At 43.8% G+C, this 25,677-nt stretch overlaps 1 protein-coding gene across 2 annotated transcripts in view; it reads left to right on the forward strand.

Annotated features, from left to right (window-relative positions):
• The window catches only part of TMEM178B (transmembrane protein 178B), a 238,046-nt gene extending 216,136 nt beyond the window's left edge, over positions 1 to 21,910 (forward strand). For both annotated transcript variants that reach the window (XM_068945577.1, XM_068945587.1), the window contains exon 5: positions 8,275 to 21,910. In XM_068945577.1, coding sequence (XP_068801678.1) covers positions 8,275 to 8,525 — 251 coding nt within the window. In that variant the 3' untranslated portion in view covers positions 8,526 to 21,910. The remainder of the gene's footprint in view (positions 1 to 8,274) is intronic.
• Positions 21,911 to 25,677: the final 3,767 nt, after the last annotated feature.

Genomic DNA, 25,677 nt, shown 5'->3' on the forward strand with positions numbered 1-25,677 from the left:
GCTGGAAACTTCACAGAATAAGAGGCTAGGTCAGGCAGAAACTAGATGAGTGGGGCACTCCTCATTTCCACCCAGCTTGGGCCTGATCAGGCTCTTCCGGAGGTAACAGAAACTAGTCATGCCTAGGTACTTGTGTGCGCTAGAGATGCTGTAGATGTTGTATTTCCTCTGCAACAAGGAAGAAGATTTCAGCATGCTTCATGCCGTGCAATCCTCAATAGTTGTATTGCTTAGGATATACAAACGGGATTTTTCTGTTGCTGGCAGGGTAGCTCAGAGAAACAGAAATGCACCTCAAAGCCTTTTGCTGCAAGATTCTCAGTTCGCGTTCAGTCCAACCAACGGAAAGTCATTACAGTCAGGGAGTCCTTTGGTCACTTGAGAAAATGAATTAACATGCTTTGCTCCAACTCCTAATGGGAAAATGTCCAAATGAGGTAGCCACCACCATCATCCAGAGGTCCAGTTGACTTCTCTAGTAGTGCCTTCAGCAAAGAAAAGGAGGATTAAAAGAGGCATATAGGTAACTCTACACCTTCCTCCCTGAAAGCAGCCCCTCTAAGAATATTTTAGTGGCGCACACCTAGGCAGCATAGAATAAGGTTGCACTGAAGTTGTTTATGCTGTGTCTCTCCTTCAGTCTCACTTCAGTCTTGAAGAACATAAGTCTGAAGGCTTTTCTGCCATTTGAAACTCCCTACAAAAGAAAGCCTCCAGAAAACAAACTTTCTGAGAGACAATTCATGTTCTGCCTGGAAGAAAAGACCCTACTTGGAGAGAGGCAGAACTATTCTGGTTACTAAAAGCCCAAGCGCAGAGTGGTGCTGGGATTTGCTGGGCTATGGGAGATAACTCTGTGGCAAAGCAAACCCACCCTAGTCACACAAATTTCTCTCCAGCTCCAGTTGATGCCTGGAGTGGAAGGCCTCGTCCTGAGCTACAATCTGATACCAAACTTACCTGTCTTGTCATCTGGCAAATCTGAGATATGATGGAGTCACTTGAGCTGGCTCAGACCTCCAGTGTCCCTTTTCATTTGATCTGTTAGCCTCAGAGCATCAAGGCACTCTGACAGGGCAATCCTGGGAGATCCATACTATAGGTCATGAAATAAACCTGCTGGCAGCTTCTGCTGTCACCAAATGCAGTGTCTGTGAATGAGACAATGGAATGGTTTTGCTAATCTTCCATTAGGGTGTTTTTTTGTTTTGCCTCTTCTTTTGTTTCCCCTCTGTTCCCAGTAAAATACCGAATAATATCACACTACTACAAGTGGCATAATTTTTGCTGCCTCCTCTGTTGTGGCTGCAAGTTCATGAGTCACTGTGTTTCTTCAATGGCTGTAGTCAAGTCCCTTTAATATTGTTAGGTTATTTTGAGTGGGTCCTAGGAAGCGCCATTGCTAAAGGAATGAGAGGATTATTTAACTCAGGCTTCAGTCCTGTTTTCTCTGTAGCCTGTTTTACCAAAATACAGCTTACCTTTAGCTTATAAATAGTGCTGCCTTTCCCTTGTGTGCCAGCTCATAACTCCAGAGAGTCCTTGCTCCCAGCAGGTGCTCACTGGCTGCGGTGGTACGTAGCAGAGGCCTCCGCTCCTGAGGCGGTCCCATGCACCGTGGAATATGGTAACAGAAATGCCACCATGTGCAGATCTGGAGGGTGCTGTAATGTGCAACATACCCTGTGGCTGCCAATTGTGAAGATCACCCCGAAACTGCTGTAGTATTGTTGCATGTATTATGCTGATTTACATGAGCCTAAGGATCTTGCCGTTAAGTATTTGTGGTTGTGAGGGGATACTTGGTCCTCTGATGCCATAATGTGTTACAGCTTGTGCAGCTGGAATTCAGTAGGCAGTCATCATTGCTGAAGCAGTACAGAGCAGGGTGTCCGGCTCTGGGGTGGTGTGGATGGCATGGGTGCATTTTGGGATAGGAGGCCAAATGCAAACAGCATTCTGACAGTGGCTGTAATGCAATATCATAGCATGGCTATAGACCCTGCAGTTTACTCTAGTTCTTAGAATCAAAAAGAAATGTGTTAAATTCCAGCCTAGGTAGGCTTATGGTCTCACCGGGACACAGCACAGAATCTCCATCACCCAGTCAGACTCTTTCCATCTCTGCTTTTTTAAAAGGGCAAATCTCCCTTGCTATTCTGCAACCTATCGGTGATGCTGCAAGCTGTTGCTACTGTAATGGTATATAATTAAGCCATAATTTATATTCTGTGCATGTATGCACAGAGCAATAATGTGTTCTCAAGAGCCGTGTGCTGCTGAGGCATTTAATCCATGCACAGGAGGAGTTTACTGCAAAGCTGCTCCATCCAAAAAGCTTTTGTCATCACTGAGTTGGGAAATAATTTGGTTTGTTCTGTAATAATTTCATACGATTATGATATAATTTAAATAGCTAATGGTATGCTCTCCACTTTAGGATCAGACCTCATTTTATTTGTTTGTTTGATGTACCTTGAAAACAATAAAAGCTGGTAGGGCAGAGAGAAACTGAAAATAATGTTGCTTCACTTGTGATAAGTTTTTTTTTTTTCTACAACCATATAATAAAAAAGTGATGTTAATTAAATAAATAGCATACCTTCCACAGAAATTAGTAGCCACAAATTGCCATCAATGGCAGCCAATAGAAATACTTTAAAAGGAAGAGGCTTACATTTATTTGAGAACTGCTTGGTTTCAGAGGACATCTTAAAATCCATACTTTCGTGTTTCTCTTTTTATCTACTAGGGCTTATATGTAATACTTGACGTTTCTGTCTCTGCAAAAAACAGAAGGGCAAACAAATTGGTTTTTTTGGTTTGTTTACTTTGTACATCTGACAGCACAGTTAGGTCATGAGTCATTTCTGCCTGTTGTTGGGAAAAGGGAGATAATATGTGTCTTTCCATCAGACGTGAAATAAATGTTTTCTAAATAACAAGAAAAATGACTTGTACTGCCACAGAGCCAGGGGTCTCAGAGGTAGGCTTAGTGCCAGGAACATTTTAATTTCTGGTTCTTTGGATTTCCCTTGACTTCAAGTTGATGGCATCTCTTTAAGCTGAGGCAATCCACTGAACAGTACTTTTTCTTTTCTTCCTCTCCCTGAAGGGGTAGTCAGGGGGAATCCTATAAATTGTGCTCTGGTGATTTAAGACATTCTTGTCCCCCAACACATGATGCAATGGCCAACCACCTGAGTGACCTAGGACACTTCCACGCCCAGAAAAGCAGTTAGCCAAAATCGCCTTCACCCATGGTTTAAAGAGCTCTTCTGGCCATATTGTGATGGAGAGGAAGGCAGCTGCCCACTGGAAGGGTGAACGCGACTGCACAGTCCGACGCCTCCGCCGCTAACATGAGGGATGGGGATGTTTGGATGCCGTTCCTGCGGGAGGGATCTGCTCGTGTGCCAGCACCACCAGGGGCTTTGCGCCCAGCTCCCGCTCCCCGGGCTGAGGAAGGAGCTGTGCTGGGGGCTGCAAAGTGCGTCCCGTCCCACAGGGACGCGGTTAAGACCAACGGCGTGCTCACCAGCATGGAGAGAGACATGGAGGAAGGCAGACCTTCACTCGCAGGGTATTGAAGAAAGGTAGTCGTTCTTGTCTCGCAAAACCCCGCGGAGCCTGCGAAATACCTCAGGCTGCATTGCTCCAGAAGCTGGGTTGGGGGCGAAGGGCCTGGCGTCTGAAATGGCTCATGGGGGCACAAGATTGAGGCAAAACACAAAAAAAAATTCCTTATGCATGGTCTGGGTCTGCTCGTATTTAAATCAGTTCAGCATAACCAATTCATTTCCGGACACTTCTGTTCTGCCCCGGAGGGGAGGCCTGACAAGCTGCGAACAGAGGCTTTCTAGCCAGGCTGATCAGAGAGGAAAGGGATGATTACCAAAAAAAAAAAAGATACAGTCAGGCATAAAAATAGCTATAGCAAAGGGCTCTTGCTCATAATCCATGCTGATTTAAGCCTTGACCAGTGACGATGTTACCTTTCCCAGCTGTCCCCCTCTGCATGGCTGCCCCTGCAGCAAGGAGGGCAGGAGTGGTGGTCCGCAAGCAGCCCAGCGTTTTGACTCGCCCTGGCTGAAGGGCAGGGGTCAGTCCCTGCGACAGGAACGGCTCTGCCCACCCCAGCTACATCCAGCTGCCAGTAAGTCAGAGCCCTGCTGCTGCTCTGTCTAGCCTCCGAAATGGGGGAGGCCTACGTGAACTCCTGAGGCATGAGCTCAGCTCACCAGAGGCTCTTCTCCATAGCTGCTACTAGCCTGAGCATCCTCTGCGTAGCCTTATCCTAGGGTACAAGGTGATATAGCTCATATTTGTCATCTGTAGCACTGGGGCAGCTAAAGGACTGAGATTAAAGGATGCCAATGTTATAGACATTGTATATAGCAAGAAAGACCATCTCTGCCCTAGCAAACTTCCAGTCCAAATGGAAGATATGTTTAGTACAATGTTTAATTTTCTTCTTCCATAACATATAACAAGCATAAAAGAACCCGGAGATATTTAATAGCTCATGTGCTCTAACTGTTGTTGATCATCAATCCTTTGGCAAGACAGAAATTTTCAAGACCAGATAGGCTTGAAAATCCCCAGCCCTTCTCCCCGGGAAGGGCTGCTGTCTGTTGGGGGTCAAGATAGAGGTTTGACCGTACGTCATACTGCAGTTTCTGTGCTGCAGGCACAGCCTTACATGGAATTGTGTCTCTCACCTGACTGAAGCATTTTGCAACAACACATGAATTTCTTTTGTCAAAAACAGCCCTGTTGCTTTGTCTCATTCATTCATTCATTACTGTTTCACTTAGGAGGACAGCACAAATCCCATCACAAAGAACTTAGTGTATTTTGCTCTCTCCGAGTGCTGGAGGAGATGATCTTTATTTCCCTTGTCCAGTCCAGCTCGCATACCAGCACATCCCCAGTGAGCTCTTATTGCTGCCTGTCATTCATCTTGTGTGTGCCAATCCCAAGGAGCAAGCGTCAAGCCTCAGCCCACCAGGTACTGTGTTCAGGTCCGGCTGGCTGGTTAGGACAGGGCTAGGGAATGCGCTTTTGACAAGCAGTTAAAAGTTTATATTGCTGCTGCTGCCCAGGAATCTGGCTCACCAGTACACATGTAATAGGAGTACATCACTGACTGCGAGAACCTACCTGGAAAATTTTTGATGGTTCAGTTCTTTTTCTGGAGAAAAAGAATCTCAGGATTGGGGATATTCAGAGTATGCTACAATCCTGGGGCCCCGGAAGTGCCATGTCCACAGTGCTGGCTGTGTCGTGGGCAAGAGCACCACCATCCTTCCTCATGCCATCCCAGCTAAGTGTCTTACCCGGACGAGGAGAGGCTGTATTTCCAATGGCTAGTTCAGTCTCTGGGCCCATTGTACCCACAGCTCTTTTGCTATGATGGCCAACAATTGTACCATTTGGCAGAAAGATCTTTTGTGTTACAATTGCCAGTTCATTAGGAAAAGTTACCAGATAGTCATAAGGTGGTAACAGTATTCAGTTTTTATCGGTAACCGTCATGGTGAGAGGCCAGATTAACTGCAAGTGGGAACTTCCTTGCTTGGTTAAGTACAAACAGCACATGGGATTCATGTAATGGCCATAAAGATTCCTCTAGGTGTCATAAAATGGTATTTTGGTATCTATAATATATAGTACTAAGGAGGGTGATAAACCTGTGCCCATGATGCAGTATGAGTTATCCTGCAGAAGCCCAGCGGGGTGAAGCGGCCAGGATCCGTGCTATGTCTCCTCTAATGTTATCCATGACTGTCAGTATTTATCATCCTTGGATTAGCACATTCTCCAGCTAAGCGGCAGGACAGGAGCAGCCTTTTTTTAAAGAAGTTTCACCCTTGTGATTCACTTTAGTCTCTATTGTTGTTTTCTTTTTCAGTCTTCATTATTGTTCACTTGTTATGGGGCAGAATACCCCCAGCAAGGTGGAGTGCCAGTGTACTGGCACTGTACGAACAGAAGGAGCAAGCAACACTCCTTGCATTGAAGAGCTTAGAATCAAAATAGCGAAGACAAAGCAAGAAAGCATTAAGTTATTTCCTTCTCTTTTGTACTTAGCAAATGCAGCTTCTGTCTGGCCGCACAGATTTTCCCACCCACCTCTCTTAACAATTTTATGTTTCTCTGAGAGTTGAAATTATCACGTTCACACTAGCAAAGAAAGGCTTTTCACGTCATTTTCTAACCACAGCCCTTTGAAGCAAGCCGTGAAGCTTGGTTAAGAGCACAGTGGATCTGATGGATCCTTTTCTCCCAGTCTCACAATGTACTAAGTCCTATTGACATGTCACACAGGAACAATTACCTTTTTGCTAGACAGCTTCATGTTACTGGATAACCTAAATGACAGAGTAAAACAGAGAAGGGGGATTGTGATTTCTAATCAAAGAGCCTGATTTCTGAGTACGGGACTGTGGGAGGGTGGCCATCCATTCCTTTGAAGTGGTGTAGGACTTCTCTGAAGACAGATCCAGAGCCCTGGATCTCACAGGGCAGTTTCAAAAGTCTAGAGCATTGATTATAGACTAATTGAGTGCTGGTCTGGGCAGTCTTTATTCATATAGCTATAGTGCCTACTGCAGCAGCTCTCTGGTCCTGACTGGTATCCTGGGGCATTATCATAATACGAGTATTTATTGCCTGGGCCATGTGGAACTATATGTAGCATTAGGGGAGGCATCCAGAGTTCCCATATTCCCTATCCTTTACAATAGAGAATATCTGCAGGTGGCACTCTAGAGACACATAGGAAGAGAAATGACAGTCCAACTAGACAGGGAGGACAGTGGTCAGAGGAGAAACAGAGAGAATAGTTTGGTGGTGGTCTCACAGCAGGTCTCTGATAGAGATTCGCATGGATATCCCATTTTTTTATGATGTGTCTGCTAAACAAAGGAGGTGGGTAGAGTGGGAAGTCCACACATTTCTGGACCAAATGTATGTTTCTCCAAACACCCCCAGATTCTGAGCCTAACTCCAGGAAAATTTGCCACACGATCTTATCCGTGTCTTCATGGCAGATTGCATAAAACCATTCTTCAATTCAACCACAACAAAAAAGAGCAAAGCAGCAGAGAAACAAAAGAAAAAGAGGTGCAGGCAAGAAGCAGGAGCAAGGACAAGAAGGGGCAGAAGGAGGCAAAGGTATCAGAAGAAAAGAGCTCAATACTAAACACAGGATGGCTGTAACTGCTTTGGAGGATTGTGCAATTTGAACGACAGAGCCAGGAAGCCTAGGAGATACCTAGACGTTTTGGACAATTTAGGGAGGCCCAGGTAGGGAGGGATTAGAGAGGAAAACAGGCCATCAACTTTCTGTTGATTTTAGTTTTTACCTCTTGAGACAGGCGCGTAGTCTGTAACTGTCTATTATTTGGTGTATAAGTGGCAACTGTGAAACTTCAGGAGCTCCAAGTTTAAATTTAGTGAAGCTGGGTGCAAGAGATCAAAATTTGACTCATCCAGGCTGACTAAGGTTCAGCCTCATCTGGTACTTGTGACTTTCCATAACGCCAGTGAGCAGAGTTATGAAGCTTGTCCTCACAGTGTCCTCAGGAAGAAATGAAGTATTTCTGCAGAGGTGGAAAACAGAAATAGGATATTTTGGAGATTTCCGCAATACTGAAGAGGGCATCTGGGTTAGGACTAGACTTATGCAGAGGGTAGAATTTGAGTTTTGTGAGAGATTTTAAGATTTTGACATTGGTATTTAGAAAGGAGGGGTATATTGAAAAATTTTCTTTTTTGGTGTAAGAAAAGCCTGAAAAAAAAATGAAATCATTTGAAATGTATGTTTCAACAAAACCAGAATATGTCAAGTATTTTGTAATATTTTCTGCTATGCAATGCATCACTGAAAAACTGAAATTAAATGAAAGTGAAATATTTTGCCAAAAAATGTTGAAACATGACATTTCTTTCCATGTTTGTCTAAAACAAAGTTCCAGCAAAACCAGTGGTTTCATGAAGCATTCTGATTCCCAAGGAAGTGCTCATAATGCCAAAAGTGGTCCTGTTGAAGTTCCTCCACATAGCTCTATTCAGGATCAGATCGCTGGTGGCACTCAGTTCTTTCCCCTCAGCTAGACCAAGCCACTTTCTATATGACCATCTTCCTTTAGGTATTTCCTTACCGATTGTACCAGCTGTTTTCACACGACCTGGAGAGCAATATTTCTATCTTTCTAACTTTTCTTTCTTTTTCTCCTCCCTCCTTCCCCCTTTCCCGTTCTTCTCCAGGAACCTTCTGCATCATTTCACTGTGCACGTGCGTGGCTGGAATCAACTTCGAGCTCTCCCGCTACCCCCGCTACCTGTACGGACTTCCTGACGACATCAGCCATGGCTATGGCTGGTCCATGTTTTGTGCATGGGGGGGCCTGGGCCTCACTCTTATCTCTGGCTTCTTCTGCACTCTGGCCCCTTCTGTCCAGCCTGTCCCCAGGACCAACTGCCCCAAATCTAGACCTGAGAATGGGACAGTGTGCTAAAACAAATAGCAAACAAACAAATACATACATATATATATATATATATGTCTATGTATACCTATACATGCATATATATGTATATATAATTATATATATATATATATATAATCTCAAATTAATGCCAGTGCCAAGGTAGAGCTGAGTCCATGTGGCACTCACATCTCCACCGGACTCTGTTGCTTCGTTCTTTCTCATAGAGATGGGAAAGCTTTTCTCTCACATGGCTCTTCCATCCAACTCATAACTTCAGCATCATAATTTAAAGGTCAAATGAACTTACCGTTGCACCTATCTACTGCCACATGGGAAGGGAAAAAGGGGGTTCATGTGGGGGATCTGGAACCAGAATCTATACAGGACATGGAGGGTGGGGTGGGACAAAAAGCCGGTCCACTGCAGCCAGAAAGGAAAATGCAAAGAGCAAGCAAAGAAACAAATCGAGCATTTGAGCCACCTCTAGAATGTACCTCCTCGAGGCCATTGTCATAAACCCACCCACTTTCTTTTTCTTTCTTAAAACAAAATGAGAAAAGCCTGACCTGCTGTTGATTTTTTTTTCTTGCTTAAATGGACAGAACATGTGGGGAAAAAGAAAAAAGCATTTTCTCTTTACTTGCCAAACTGTAGAAGAAGCAAACAAATGAAAATAGGAAAAGGATCTAATGGAGTAAAAAAGAAAACAACAACAGCATTAAACCCATGAGGATATCTCAGTGGACTCTTCGACAACGTGGTTTTAATCTTCCAGCTGCCTTACATCCAGGCTTACAACTGAGGCTGAACTGCTAATGTAAAAGCAGTAGAAGGCCTTTTGAAAATGCTGTGATACATGTATGTATAACTCTTTTTCCCTCTTCTTTTTTTCTTTTCTTTTTTTTTAACAAAAAGAAAAATTTAAAACATTGCAATGTGATTGTCCACTAAACCATCCATGCTGTGTTTGTGGCCCAAGACTGAAGCACCACAACTGCAGAAGCGTGAGGAAAACTGTCAGTTCTGAGCCAGCATGTCTCCTTTGGTGGATTTCTGGAATAATTTTTATATTCATGGAGCATCTGAGAGTTCACGATGGTGGATCCAAGGGAAGATCAACCAAGGAGAAGGGAGGTGGGGGGAGCCTTGGCAGTTGTTCTTCCTGAGTGTTTATTGGAGTGGGATTTGATTGAGGTTCCATTTTGGATATTTAAAACAACTGGGCAAAAGCCGTTGCTGAGGAGAAAAGGGGAGCTCATCAATGTAAGGGAGAAATAAGAGATGCCTCATGTTGTGTTTGTGTATGCCCAATAAGACCTTCCCACATCTTATCTTTGGAAACTGCCCCAGTTCATTGGACTTCTCCACTCTTCATCTGGGAGAACTGTCTGTACACATGGAAAAGAAAAGGTCAGGTGCAGGGAACGGAGAAGCATTTTCCATGAGCTCAAGTGTTGTATGATATAGTTGTGACTCTGCCAATGAGACTCTCTCTCTCTTTTTTTGTCTTTCTCTTCTCCCTGCTACTCCTCTTCCCATTATCTCCTTTTCTTTTCTTATTTTTTTGAACTCTGCTCTTCCCATTGTTCAGGTTCATAAGTTCCAGAACAGCTATGTCTTTGCAGGGGGGTGAAAGGCATTAAGGGAAGCAAAGCATCTCACCTCTTATGGCAGCAGTTCCTTACAGGGGAACTGTGGCTCAGGAGAAGGTGGGGAGAAAGTGCCAAGGGTGCAACCAAAGTGGGTCTGAGGAGGTGACTACTGAACAGCCATGTGCAGGAGCAATTGTACCACTGACAGCAGTACAGGCAAAGGGAGACATGGGAAAAAAAAAAAAGCCCAAACCAAACCTAATGTGCTATTAATTCAGGGATAGTTGCAGCAATCGTTTCTTACACACAATAGCTCCCATACCAGCACTCTTCAATAGCCAATAAAAGTCTTCATATACACAAAACTGACTGGGAGAGGAGGAAAACCATTGAGGTAGTATCTGCTGCACAGAAATGAAAGCATTAATCTCCAGGTCATGCCATTTACACAGCTGGTGAGAAACAGTATTTTGCCCTAGTTAAAAAAAAAAAAAAAACCAGCAAATACTTGTTACGCAATGCAATTGCATAGGCAGCCACTTCACCTTCCAGCTCTGCACTTCCCCTCCCCATTACACCTTGTGTGATGATGTTGCTTTATTAATTCTACTCAAAGAAATAAAGATTCTAGGGGGCATTTCAGAGAAGGGTAATCTGGTTTTCTTTTATTCTTGCTCAACTACTTGGCTTTTCCTTTGGCTGGTTTACAGATTCCCCAGACATGCCAATGCCAGCTGCCAAGTCAGTGTGTTGCCACTGAAATGCCACCCCTGGCAACTGAAGTTTTTTAAGTCCATTCTCCATTAGATCTGACTGGAGAAAGTATTTATTTATTCATGTTGAAAATTCAAGCCTTTCGAAGATGCTTCCTTTTTAAGTAGATTGGTTTCTCTCTCTCCCTCTTTTTTGTTTTTGTTTTTTGGGGGTTTTTTTGGCAAAGTTTTCAAATACGGTTGTTCTGAAAAGCTTTGAAACTTTTTTTGTTTGAATGTGCAAGTGCCTACCAGGAAAGGACGCTGATGAGTTGCCATTGGTCAGAAGAAGGAAATTAAAATAAGAACAGTTCTTGGAAAGCTAAATGAAAGCTGAACGCAGTAAACTAATAGCTAAAAAATGAAAAAAAATCTTTAAAAAAATTTACTGAAATTTTTCAAAGTATGAACACTTTTGAGAAAAAACAACTTCTCATGAAGATATTAAGTCTTCAGAAAATGACAGTTGTTTCATTGAAACATCTTTGAACACAGACTTTCTTCTTCCTCCGCAGTTTTGAGCATGATAGGAAAGATGTTTCACATGAATACTTATATCTGAAGTGATCTGGGTAAACTAAAGGGCACAGAGGTATCCAGCTGGAGTCCACCATCAGATCTTGTGGCACGGAAAGCAATATGACAGCTCCTGTGACAAAGTACAGTCTTGTGTGATCTATGGCAACTCATGGGGTATATTTTTTTACAGATGTAGTTTTGGAATAGGTATGGCAGTAAGATTTAAATGGAAGTCATTTTGCTGTTTCACGCACTCTTAAGTCTTTTCTTTCTGCAGCTGGCATGAGAATAGTTCTGCCTTGATGAACTATTCTCTGAAGATGTTGGTTTGCAAGTTGTATATGAGCTTGTGTGTTTGTGTGTGGTGATGGTGGAAGGGGATTACATTCATTTTTCTTTACAACAGAGAAGTGTTAACTCTGGCTCTTTAGCTCAGTTCTGTGATTTTCTGTTCGCTATAGTATATGCTCTCCAAAGCCTGTTCTAGGTGTGGGACATGAGTGGGTCTGAAGCATGTTAAAAGCTATGGAGGTAAGCATTTAAAGTAGCAGATGATAATGTATTCTCAATGTCAAACCAGCTCCCCAAAGGAACCATTTGTCAAAACACAAGTTCTCTCATCTTCCCCTGAAATACATGCAGCATCCCCCGGGAATATTCCAAATGCTCCCCTGTCCCGCTTGCAGAGCCGGAAGGAGCCCAAGAGAGCGGCATTATTTACAAAGTGGGCTCAGACCCCCGCCATGCTTTCTGTTACCTCAGACTGATCTTTACAACAGGGTAGATTCAAAATGCATCCAGATCTAAATTTGTGATGCCTAGTGTCTCAGTCTATCCTGAGTCAAAGCTGAATCCCATCTAGTTTTGCATTTCTGCATTATTTTTGGGAATCTTTGAAAAATGTTTCTGAATACAGATTCAAGCTTTTTGACTAGCGTCTGGTTTCTAGTTTGAGCAGTAGTTAGAAATTTGTTAGCTGTGATCCCAGCGCTAAGGGGCTTGACCCTTTCCCTCAGATCTGATCTGGTGAAGTGTTTAAGCGTGTGCTTTACTTCGAGCATGTGACTAATCCCGTGAACCTCAGTAGACTATTCATATGCTTAAAGTTAAGAATGTGCTTTGCTGGATAACATTCAGCTTCCTGCAGAGTCGGTCCCCCGTTCTTCTTTTCCTACCCTATCTGCGTAGATAATGCGACGCTCTTGTCCTAGCCTGATGTATTCATGGGCGTCCAGACTCTGGCTCCGGAGGGCTGACAATGCCGGAGTTTGTATTTACCCGGCATCCTTGCACACGTGGCCTTTCACGTCGCGTCCTTGAGACAGCACATTTCTATGTTTCAGCGACCTGCAGAGGAACCCGCCTGCGGTGAACGCAGACCTCATGAAATGCCAGTCCCAGTGAAGCAGGCTGAATTGGCTCAATGCACTGCAAAGTGCAGGCTGAAGTTTTATTTGTAGTGAATCTCCGGTTACTGTATAGTAAAGTTGTTGTGACTACAGTGAGTTAGCTGCAAGGGGGTTCTGCTGTCCATCCCTGCCAGGGGTGTTGTATATGTGAGGGGGCTACATGGCAGGAATCCATGTGCTCTGTATCTTATGTACTGTATATGCCACTTTCTTCAAGATAAAGCTGTTAGTGTGTTAACATTCCTGACTCATTCTGGCCACCTGTATATACCATCTCTCTCTTCTCCCTCTCTGCGAACACACAACTGATCTACCCTGATCTAAATAGTATAGTCCCTCAAGTTGTATTTCTAGGGGTGTTTTTTTTTCACTTTGCCCCAGGGACATTCACAAGTGGATCACAAACCACCAGTGACCAGAGCAATTTCTTTGAAATATTGCTTTTGAAAAATTACTTTTTTTTTTTGAATATTATTCCAACAGCAGTAACAAACGAAAGGAAGAAAAACCTCACAGTCCTGTAAACAGAGGACCCTCATCCTCCCAGGAGAGAGTCATGAAAGCGCAGGTATTCTGCTTTTCTGTAGGTGCGAGTCATTTGGGACCACTTTTAACTATGGCATGTTAGCTATGTGGTTCATTGGGTGGTGAATAAAACAATGTTGGTGAGGGAGAGGACTGATATGCAGGGGATATCTTACATATCCCAGGCATTACTGGAAGACAGCATCTCCCTGGCTGTCCATTTATCTAACATGCAGCACCTCTGAATCTGGCTCATCCCTGGAGCCCCACTGATAAGCAGAGCTCAGAAGAAAATAACTGTAATCTGTCCTTAATTCTTGAGTGCCAAGCTGACTGCCAGGAGTGAAAGGGAGAGGAAATAACATGTTACCAAGTATAGCTTAAATAAAGACATACATTATTTGAGCTCTTTCTTCTGTGTGACTCTACCTAGGCCTAGAAGGGCTACAAGAGTGCTCAGGCACATTCACACAAACCCACGCTGTCTACCATTGCTAGACTTCCTTCTCCCTAGATTTTGCACTCTTTCATGGCCCATGCTGTTTGCATGCAGAAAGAGTGCTCATCCAGTCAGCGAGAAAAGACTCAAGGTGAAAAACTGAGACAGCTCTGAACGATTGCCAGGCACCAGTGAGAGACAAAGAGTAAAAACTGTGCATGAAGCACAAACAGCATGTAAAGATTAGCGATGGATAAATCTCCAAGGTCAGGAGCTGAGTTTCAAACAAGCCCAGAGTTTGATTGCAGACTCCAGACGTAAGCTCTTGATTCTGCCAGTCTGAGCTGGAAAGCTCATAAAAACAGGTCTTAGCTCAAAACTTCCAGCCCCGTGGTTTCCGGTAACAGCCAGGAAGATAATGTGCCTGATCCAAATTCTGCTGAAGTCCATAGAAAGCTTACACTTGGCTCTGGTGAGTTTTGGAACAGGTGCCTCAGCAAACATCGTTTCTTGCTGTCCTGGTTAGAACTGAAAATACTCATGTGCTCATGCATACTCAAGTTTTCGGGACATCTAATGTTTAGTTCTAAAAAGAGATAGTCATCAGATGTCATTGTAACTGTTTTTCTTTTCTGATCTATGGTTTCCATCCTGTCTGCCCCACCGCCGCCAATAATCGCTAATACCCAATCCTCCAGCCTTCTTCAGAGCCATAGCTATAGATTGCAACCCTTTATAAAAAAAGCAACCTACCCCTGGTGCCCATGGGCTTTGACAAGCTTCCTGTTTATATCAGTGGGAAAACTGGAGCCTGATATGATGCTGTCAGTTTAATTGCAGTATGCCTTGCACGTCTTTGGGATTTAACTTGGAGAAAGAGCCTAGACGACTGCCTTGATATAGGCCACAAGAGGGAAATGAAATGCTGGTCACCTTTAGTAAAGCACTCCAGAAGTGCAGATCAATTGTCCTTCCTTGCTCAGGAAAGACTTGGAATGAAAATAACTGAGACACAGATAGGTTATCTCCAGGGGAAGATGGAGGAGTGAAAAAAAACCAGCAGCGGTTGCTATATGTCAGCACTGATGGGCATTGGTAGAGTTATGTGAGGACAATCCAATGTTGCCCACAGCATCAGCATCTGTATACAGGACTATATTTTTATATTTTTCTTTTACTGATGAACACTCCTGCAGAGTGGCAGAAAACAGCTTCAAAAGTTTTCATGTGCAGGGTTTATATCCATCAACACCCTCACTCCCCTCCTTCCTTAGACACACACACACACACAGCCCTCCCATGTGGTGTGGGTGCTAATATCCTGTAAATATGTGTATTATAAAGAGAGAAGCTACATGGCAGGATGCAGCATAATAGTTTGTTTTCTATTCTTTTATACTTAACTCAGGAGTTGTGATGCAATTCAGATGCCATCTGTGTCCATGCTAGGTTGACACGTATGCTGTGCTGATCACATGCAAACTGTCTGCTGAAGGGAAGTGGGGAAGCATGACGTAGCTGGGATGAATTGGGTATTCCCCACTAAAATCTATTTGGACACTTATGAAAGAGTTGCCAGTATTGGACATATTACTCCTAACTTCATCCCAGAGATGCAGGGGAAGGAAGCAGGTGAGACACAGGTATGTGTTTCTTTCTGCCTATCCTGCCTTTGGCAGATACATCCAGCAAAAAGGGAGGGGGGTGAAGAGCTCAGGGCAGTAACATCTCGAGCCGCCGCAGCAAGACTCTCCAGAGCTGACTGTCCGTGCTCTTAAATACAGGGTTTCTACATAACTACTTTTGCATCCAGTCGGGCCTGAGCTATCAATTCTACCTCTAAAAATGCAGTCGCGTCACAGGTCCTTACTACCTTCTAGTGCCACAGACCCTGGTACTAACTGCTCGTGTGATACAAATGGGAGTCACTTTCTGAGCGCATAAGGCTAACGGAAAGCCCATCAGAAGGACAATCTTGGTATTCACAGGTGCTTGCAGAGCTTCTTGCAACCAGCTGTTACAAAGTGTTTCTCCAGGACTGAAAGGCTGACACAGATGGCCAGCTTTTCACATTAGTCGCAAGAGAAAAAATTGCCCATATCAGCTCCAAAGTGGAAACGTTTATGATCCCCTGATGTAAAAAAAACCCCACTGTCTGGAGAGGCAGCGCCGTGCCAGCACATAGCCCTATCTTACTTCTGTCCTCTGCAGGTGGCTGATGTGGGCTGGTGGCAGTGCCAAGACCTGCGCTTCGTGTTGCTCCATGCAGGAGGGGCCTCCCCATCCCAGGGGCACTGAGCCGTCCTGGTGGCCACAGAGCTCAGAAGTCGCCCTGTAAAAGTTCTGCCTTTAAAGTGGCCTTGTTATATTGCTGGCTGGGCAGAAATACCCAAACAGCAATAGCGATTCTGACGTAGATAAGATAAAGAGGAGAGTCTGCAAAAAGCCGTTTGACCTGCAGGTTTTGCCCCAGTTTCAAAGTGATTTAGACACTAAAAAGCATGAATCAGGTTAGACGTAGTCTCCCGGGACCAGGTTCACAAAAGATCCTAGGCATCTAATTCCTGTTTAGACACAGAATAGGAATAAAACACTAAATGCCTTTGGTGCCTACAGAATTTTTTAAAAAACATATATGTTCTTAATTTGCTTAAGCTTTTGTGACATTTTATCTCAAAAACAGTTTTCATCTGACTGTAGAGCATAAGGCTGCATTTTTTATGAAAGGTTTTTCATTAACAATATAGATCATAAGAAAAAAGTTCAAGTAATCAGAACAACAAAATAAAAGTGCAGTCTTAGACTATTCAGTAAGAGTGTATTGAATTATTTATAACTCCTGGGCACCAACAACAATCACAGACATCTAATTTAAACTCTTACTATTTTTACTCAGCAGTCTCCATCACTTAAGTGTTTATATTCAAGTATTAGTTGTTTGATCTTTTGCAAAAAAAAAAAAAAAATCCCCATACTTATATAAAATAGCAGATTTGGGGACTTTTGAAGATATTTTTCTGCAGTAACTTAAATTATTTTAGAACATTTAGGCCTAGGATGATAGACTTTACAACTTTCAAAGCTGTAAGCTGTACCTAAAAATTGGGCTTGAACTTTCAGTTCTTTCTCAAGTAAAAGTCCCTTTGATTACAAGTGATTGGACTCAATGGGAAATTTGCCTCATTAACAGCTGTGAGATTTGGCCCTATTTATGCGTATGTGTGATGAGGGGAGTTAGGTAAGGGGGCTGTACTTATATATCAGCCCACTTAAGGACCTTTTCCATAGACATTGGAACAGAGTCACTGCAAAGTCACTCCAGCTTCATGCCAATCTCTCTGTAAAAAACAACCACTATACTTGTATGTAGCTGAAATAATGCAGTGATAAATCTAGCCCGTACTCAGATACACATATACATGTATATATGTAAATATATGTGTATATATATATGTAAATTTATGAAAAATGTCCATAGATTCATGGTTGCCTGAAATAACCTGAGACTGATGTACAGAATTTCAGGCAAAGGACCTTCTTTTTCACAATCCTCATATATCTCAGATTTAAATCAAAACAAAATAAAAACTATTATTTCCCAGGAAAATCCCAATTTTGCCATTGCATCAGCCTAGGAGGGGTACCACACAAAAGTCAGTGGCACATAACATCCACACACATATATCCAGTCACAGAACTGGGTCTTAAGGGCTTTTCTAAGAGACACAGACTGAGAAAGCCATGACAGAATTTCTATCCTGCATTAGCTCTCTAAATAGACTCATTTATCCTTTCTTAAGAAGCTCTTTGTGTGGATGCTCTTCTTTGGCACTAGGCAGATGTTTGTGACATGTTTGTGTGGATGAAGTCAAACTGCGCAAAGGCCTTGATTTTCTGACCTGAATTCATCCCCATTAACCTCAGGTACTTAACTGAGCTGTCTGTGTTAATGCGCTCATCTCCCTTGGTTTCTTGTACAGCTCATGAAGAGAGAGAGTTGCTTTTGGATGGCGAATAAGTTAAACTAAGATCTAAGCCAGCGTCAGGAGTTTCCTCTCCCTCCGTAGAGGGACCACTCACCTATCTTGGGTAACGTGGTGAAGATCCTAAAGCCTGGCGGGATGAATCAGTGACCTAGTGCAGAAAAGCATCTGTACAGACATCAACTGCAGCACTGTGCTTCAGACTCCCTGCCTGGCCTGGCATGCCCCAGGCAGGTGTTAACTATGGAAGAGCACTGGAGCAAAAGGAGATGTTGATGACAGCCTTTCCCTGCCCCAGTCCCTAGAAATGGCATTTGAGGCGGGTTACTCATGGTGGCCTCCACCCACAGACCACTTGGTCAGAGCTGTTTTGATCTGGATCTGGTCCACCTGAACTCTTCACACTTCGTTGGCAGTCCTGGGGCACTGCTGAAGCAGTCTAGTGTGAATTTATGTCCTAATAGTTTGAATAGCTAACCTATTTGAAGGTTACCTTCTTGTTCGAGCCACAAACTGGCCTGAAAAAAGTCATCTAGCTGGCAGTAAGAACTGAAAAATTCCCCTCTGAAGTACCGTTTGAGTAGCTCCATATTTTTTTTTTCACTCTTAATAACTGCTTTACAGTTTACATGGAGATTAAAGAGAGAGCAATTTCATCTCTTATTTTTAGGATTATAGTTGTCCTCAGAAAAACTGAATCTTGAACTCAACAAGAGAATGGACTGTGATTGTATTATTTAGAAAACTATTCTGACAATGCTGGTGATAGGTCCCCGTCTCATGGTAACACTCACTCAGAGCCAGAATGTGGAATTGCATGTTGACACCAGGTTGGTCTAGAAGGACCAGCAATTTAATCCAGCATGAGAACTTTGAAGCTCTTGTATAGTCCCATATTTTATGTCAATAAAGTAAACACAGTCAGAGGAGTGAAAGAAGAGTGAAAAAAAGCTGATTTGTGATTTTGCAGGGCTAAGTGAACTTCAGCTGTTGTGGCACCATATGGTCACTACTATGTCTTTCCACAGCTAAAGTTAAGTCAGTGACTTGACAGTCCTCACCCATCTCTTGGAACAACTTTAATTTTTAAAACACTGTTAAGGTTATGGCAAGAGGGACTTCAGATGGCTTGCAGGACCTATAAAGTAAAGAATCAATATTGTTTTCCAATACTTGGGGAAAGACTTTTGCTAGAAAATGGCAGATATAACTGAGTTCCAGAGATAAGTATTTTTTCGTACTTCCTTGTCCAAACAATACTGTTACATCCTGATATTCCTCTCCTGTTCTCTTTTTCTGTTTTCTGAGCAGCCGTGTACGGATCTCTCTCTTTCTCCTTTTTCCTCCTCTGTGTGAGAATATAGAGATGCTTCCTGTAAACACTTTTTCCCTGAGTCCCATTTCGATCCTGACACTTGCATATGTGACTGCTTTGATATTCAAGATGTCTGTGAAAAATGAAATATAGGCTTTATGAGTGAACTTGGGAAGTAAGGAGGGGCTTGAGAATAAATCAGATCTAAGGATGCAGAACTATTTTCTCTAAGACTTTTTGAGAATTTTCCTAAAATGTCATCATTACCCTTCCTCCTTCCCTCCATAAGAGGCATGGGGAAGGTCCTGGGCCATAAGACTCTTGAGGGTTGTGCTTTTATCTGTAGAGTTCACTGTTCCCATGAGGGCTTTGTCTGCTTTTCAGAGTTTTCCTGTCAAAGGAAACCTCCTTTTAATAGGTGATGAAGTCAACGTGTGACATTACTTGGGAGGGAGGCTCTAAGGGGTGAGTCTCTCCCAATCCATCTTACCTGCCATTGTTAATGACAGCCCCATGTGCCCAGTCACGCGCTGTCCTTCCCTGCTGCACTGACTTTGGCGAGGGCCCATGCCTCCCAAGACAGGGCCTACGTGTCCCGTTGGCCCCATGGTTACTGCAGGACAGGGGCTGGCTAAGTAACAGTTTCTAAGTCTTTTTCTGCTTGAATCATTTTCCACTTTCCCTTCCAATGAGTGTCTCACCTTCTCATGAAAGCTGTAATCACTGCTCTGACCCTGCCGCAGAGCAGCAACACACAGCCCTCCACGGGACTACAGGGACACTTGGACACCAAGTGCAATCCCAGACCATGGGCAGGAGTTAGGGTGCAGCATGCAGGGCCATCCCACAGCCGAAAATTAAAGCATCGCCTAGCCTTGCAGACTCCTACCATGCTGCTCATGAGCTGGGAGGCCAGTCTGACCTCCTCTGGGTTTGACTCCTCGCTGTCTCATGCTTGTGCCACCACGCAGTCCTACAGAGAGTATGTGTGGCCATGGAGAAAAGTGCCTGTTGGAAGACACTAGCATGTTGCATAGGGTCAAACAGACTCACTGTACTCTTCACACCATCCATGGGAGGTGCAACTCACCTAGACTTTTGCTCTTTAGGATTTCTTCTGCTGCAAGTAATACTCTCCCTAACTATGTGCTATTACATGGGCCAAAGGTTTTTGGAAGGTACCTCTTCCTTGACTCCCTTCTTGGTCCTCTCATCCCTGAAGGAAGAGCATCTTTTTACTCAGAAGGAAAGAAACAACTCCCATAATCTCTCCATGCTTTGGTGATGATAAAAGTTACAATCACCACTATCTCTAATTGACAGCTTTGGAGTTTTAGCGTAATAATTCACTTAAATATCTGTGAACTGAAATATGTCAGCACTTTTCTAGGGCATTTGCAAGTAAAATGGTATGACCAGTACAAAACATTTGTCATGTGGATGCCTCTTGGCCAGATGTTTGTGTTTCCTATAAATGCAGTACACACATATCAAAGCTGGACTAAAAAAGACCTAGAGTGCCATACTACCCAGACACATTAACAGAATTGCACTGGTATGTTGCATTTATCTGGCATATTTTCTCTTTAGAAATATGAGTCACATCAAACCTGTCTGAGACAGGTAGGTATTATAGCCATTTTAAAGATGGGAAACTGAAAACCTGGGAAAAGATCTGGTACTTAGTGGTTTGATGCCTAAAATCTCATCATTGCCCCCTCACAACTTCTGCTAGCTGCAGGTGGAGTCTTCTGTTTTTCAGCACTTTTGAAAATCCAGACTGTAGCTGACTTGTCCAAACCTGCAGTGCTTGTAAAAGTGAAAGCCAGGATTAGGACAGTTGGGAGACCCTAACTTTATCAGAGCACTGCTACCAAGCTTTGATTCCCCCAAAGCACATAAGCACTTGCCTAATTTCGAGCATGAATGTCTCATTAATGATGCTATTGCCATGCTTAAAGCTAGGCATATGCCTAAATGCTTTGCTAGATTGAGAATTACATTGAAATATATTAAACTTTAGCATATTTTAAATATCAAAAAATGGGTCCATTTCTGATTTTCTTTCTGGCATTTTCAAAGACATAGGAATTATGTATGCAGTCAAGTTTGTATGAAGTAGCTCAAGCAAGTGGAGCACTTTTTAGCCAATCAGGAAAGCTTCATTAGTTTTGTACAGTAACAATCAGTGATCAGAAGTAATCAAGGGCAGCAGGTACTGTGAGGTTCTTACTCCTGTGCTGTTGCAAGAAGCAAAGTGGCTCCTGTGGCCATCGGTGCTAACAAGAAAATAATAAATGACTATTACATTAAGTTGTTACGGGAAGATGTGAATGCGTTGGCCAATTTCACAAGTAATGCTACATCTTCTCAAATGTATTGTGCGTTCCATTTCTTCTTGTAAGTTATTGCAGAAGAGATGAACAGAAGTTGTTTAAACATAAAACAAACCCAAACTTACTGTTCTGTTAATCCAAGGTGCTAATCTGCAGACATGCATATGTTTGTGAATATGCACTGGTGTTTGCAGGACCATGGCCCTGAAGGATAATTTTAGTGGCAGGGTTGAGATCAGGGTACTAATACGGGAAGTTGAGAAATACATGTGACTTTGAAGTGACAAAAGTCGCAGAAAGCATCAGAGGACTTTGCCGAAAAACTGGCTACATCTTTCCACTTCCCTTTTATTTTACCTTTTTGTTTGTTTGTTTGTTTTTATCCAAATTGGCACAGAATTCTGTATTTCCATCAAATAAAATCTTGTCTGGTAACTAACTAAACAACTTGTTCATGAAAAATTAAAAAATAAATAAGTAAACTGTCAATTGTGGAATGTAAACTGATTAAACAAATAAAAAAAACATGTTGTGTGTTTTAAGCGGATGTGTCTGCTTATGTCAGGAGTGGGGCTGGGCACCTCTCACTGCCCCCCACCACAGGATGAAGGCTAAAGTGCGTCACTGGAAGGTGGGTGGCTTCAGAGGCATGAGGTGTTGGAAAAGCTCTTTTTAAAACACTAATAATGACTAGATGTCTTCTGACTGGAAGCACTGTATAGAATAATATTACAAACACAACCAGTATCTCAACCTGACTATTTATGAGGAGGTTTTCTGTCCATCGCAGAAGGGATTCCTGCTGGAGCTTTGGGAGTTTCATGTACTCTAAAACCATTAATCCCTTTTGGAATTACTTAATGTGTACAAGTCTTGTGATTTGATTGAAAATTATAGAGATATTTAAATAATTTTTCCCCCTTTCACCCCAGTAAATAAACCATCAAACGCGAAATACATTCCTTCTGTTTTTCAGTGCTCTGTTGTCCCTAAGGATGTAAATGCTGTGCATTGGGGTAGCCACTGAGGGCCAAGAAGTTTAAATTAACAGGCCTGAAACACCCAGGAGACAGGGCAGATTGGAGCAAAGTCAGATCACCTACTGTCTTCTGCATCAGCGCTCCCCAAGGTGCTGGCAGTGAAATCTCACGTGAGAAAAACACCAGCGTGTCAGGTCTCACCGGCTCACCTCCTGGGGCCGTCCAGGCTGCGGCCCCTCAGGCTTCAGGAAACCTGGTGTGCTCAACACTCACTTGATATGACTGCATCCTTCTTTCACTTGCTTCCTCTTGCCGACAGTGACAAATTAGATATACATTTTCTCCACCGTTTTGAATGCCCAGCTAGAGTCAGGCTGCAGGTGTCCCAGGTGGAATACCCAAAAGTCAGGGAATTCGTAACAAATGCAGAAGCTTAAAAGCTATCCCAAACATATAACAAGAAATGAAGAGAGGTAGGGTCAAAACTGGTTTCAACTGTGCTAGCAGAGGGAAAGCAAAAGAGTAAATCAAAAAGAAAAGTAAAACTTTTACATTTAGCTAATCAGTGACTTCTACTTAAAATGTAGACAACAGATCTTTAAAAAGTGATTATTTTGTTGGGTTTGGCATTAAATATCAAAACTATCTTTGGGTTGGCTCTTTCTACCTGATTTAGCAATTGTTCTTTTCAAGACAAGACAGTCAAATATCCAGATGCACCTGAAACATCCTGCTGCATGGCTTGTTTTTCTAGCTGATAGTTATTCTTGAGCTGAATATTTGTTAGCAACAGACTTTCAGTTGCAGTCACAGAAAGCAATACCCTGCAGTTCTTCTTAGGACGGGGTCCTTCCTGCTACCAAAGGGGTGCCAGCTAAAATATCAACTGCAATTAGGAAGAAAATGAAGGCTATGAATGGAGGGGGGGAATTTTCAGTCAAAAACTTCATCTCTGCTAGCATAAATTCCTTGATCGTTTCCCTTTTGCTAACACGTGGGGAAGTGAGAAATCAGTTCAATAGCACTGGGGCTGTACGAAACTTGGAGGATGTGCACATTTGTGCCAAACTTAGAGTGATACCCCTTGGAGAACCAGCATCTATAACCTGCCTGTTCCTGCAAAGAAATTCTGTAGGCCTAAACAGAGAGCAGGAAGGAGAAAGGGCTGCTCAGTTGTTACCGAAGGTAGCAAACGCCCAAGCTGGAAGAAGTGCGAGACGGCTTGCAGTGACATGCTAGGCACTGTGCAGGATTAAAACCCTTCCGTGAGCAGGAGACATCAAATCTTTTCTTCTCACCTGCTCCTGGCCTGCAGTCAGGCATGGCCATTCACGCCGCTGGTCGGCGCACACCTGCTTAGTGAAACTTCTCTGGTTCAAGCAAATGACAGCGATAGGGACTGCTGGGATCTTCTCTCTCTGCCATCAGCAGAAGCAGTGTGATCCATCAGGGCTAAAAGTGGACGTCTCCAGAGCTCGGTTTGTGGTGGGGCAGAAGCAGGTGTCCTCTTTCACTGCAGAGGTGGGAGAGGAAGCACCAGGAACATGACCGCAGGGGCATGGGGCTCAGCTGCGGTTTTATCAGGAGGGAGGAAGAAGGGTGTGAAAAGGGAGGACAAAAAAGCCAGCTGCTTTTTGCAAGTGACAACACATGGGCAGTAGCAAGGAGGCTGCCACAGCACAAGAGACATTTAGCCAGCATAGGGCAGTGTGGAAAGGCTTGAGCTACAGAAAGCAAGGGGCTGACTTCAGGAAAGATTTGTGCATAAAACTCCAGATTTGAGGTAGCCACGCAAGAGTTGAAATTTAATCATGAGCTGCACCATCATTCCCTGCGGCATCTGGGCTGTTGCAGGCTCACTGTTGCTTTCCAAGCTGCTACTCCTGCCGGCACAGAGGGGAGACACCGCATGGGTGCCGTGCCGCTGTGTGGGAGCTTGCTGTCCAGCCAGCCGAAGTGGATACGGGGCAACAGAAAGGAAGACTCATTAACTGTAGTTCCCCACTAAGGAAGTGGGGCATGGGGGCGTTTAAATAATTTTTTTGACATGGCAAAAACTGCTGATGGCAGCGTAAGGACTTGCTGCGTCCTCGTTAAGGCGTCTCAGCAGCGAACACCAGGGTTCAGCCCTCCTTTCGCTGATCCACCCTCCCAGCTGGTGGCTGGGCTGAGCACCCACCTCTGGCAGCTCAAGCAGTTTGGGAATGAGACAGGAGCTCTGGTCTCTGACGGTCCCACTCCATTTTAAATCAGCATCAGCACCTTCATACAAAGATACTGTCATCTACCCAAGACTGTGCCTTGTTTTGAAGGAAAGTAACTCCTGTTTTAGGAAGGAAAGGAATGAATATTTTGCAGATTAGGTCTAGGAGAGAGAAATCTACCCAACAGTTTCCTCTGCAATACAGTGGGACATCAGCAGGCTGAATGGAGGGACAAGGGGCAAAATTCATGTTCTTCAGAGCAGCGAAATCCCTTACGCTGCCGGTGAGCAGCAGCCCAACTGCTAATGCTTTGTGCCCGCCCAGGAGCAAGGACCCACTCGTGCTGAAAGGCAGCTGCTCCCTTTCAGAGGCAGGGTAATCTCATGGTGACCTTTCTTGTCAGAAGCACGGGATAACTGAAACAGACTGGAGCTGCATGGGGTGAGGACTCCAGTAATGAAATGCTTTCATAGCCAGACACTCATTATTCCATTACATTATCGGGCTCCTCCCCAGGGGCCATCAAAAGAGTGAAGGCTGAGCTCTTCTCTTTTCCTGCCGAGACCAACCACACCACCTAACAAGCTGCCTTTACTGAAATTCTCTTTCCCTCCCTGCTCGGGGGAAGGATGGCTTTGCAAATTTGCATTGAATAAAGGTGGAAGAACTATGCCAGCTTGGCTATGATTTTATCAGCCTGCTGCTGACATCAAGCAAGCCAGTGAACCTGTTCCCATGCACTGTAAATCCTGCGTCACTCCTTTGACATCAGGAGACTGCACTAGAGTAAATTTGCTCAGATTATAGTACAGCCCGTCTTGAGGGCTTCAGTCCCAGCTCCTCTTTTCAGAAGGACAAGTAAGCAAAATTGGTGAATATGTGCTGGAAAGATATGAGGTGGAATAACAGGGCCCTGCCCTGCCAGCTGGATGCGCTCTTTGCACTTGGTGCCAGTGCAGCGTCTGCTAATGCCCGCACTGGCAGTGATTTATTGCTAAACCACAGACAAGGAAACAGTGTCTCAGGGGACAGAAAGAGAGCGAGAGACTGGTGATCTGCAGGGAGTAGCTGCAGAAAGCCTGCTCAAACCCAGGAGGAGTGTCCTTGCTTTGCTGTGCAGCACAC

This window comes from Struthio camelus, chromosome 1, assembly GCF_040807025.1.
Source record: "Struthio camelus isolate bStrCam1 chromosome 1, bStrCam1.hap1, whole genome shotgun sequence".
NCBI classification, from domain to species: Eukaryota; Metazoa; Chordata; class Aves; order Struthioniformes; family Struthionidae; genus Struthio; species Struthio camelus.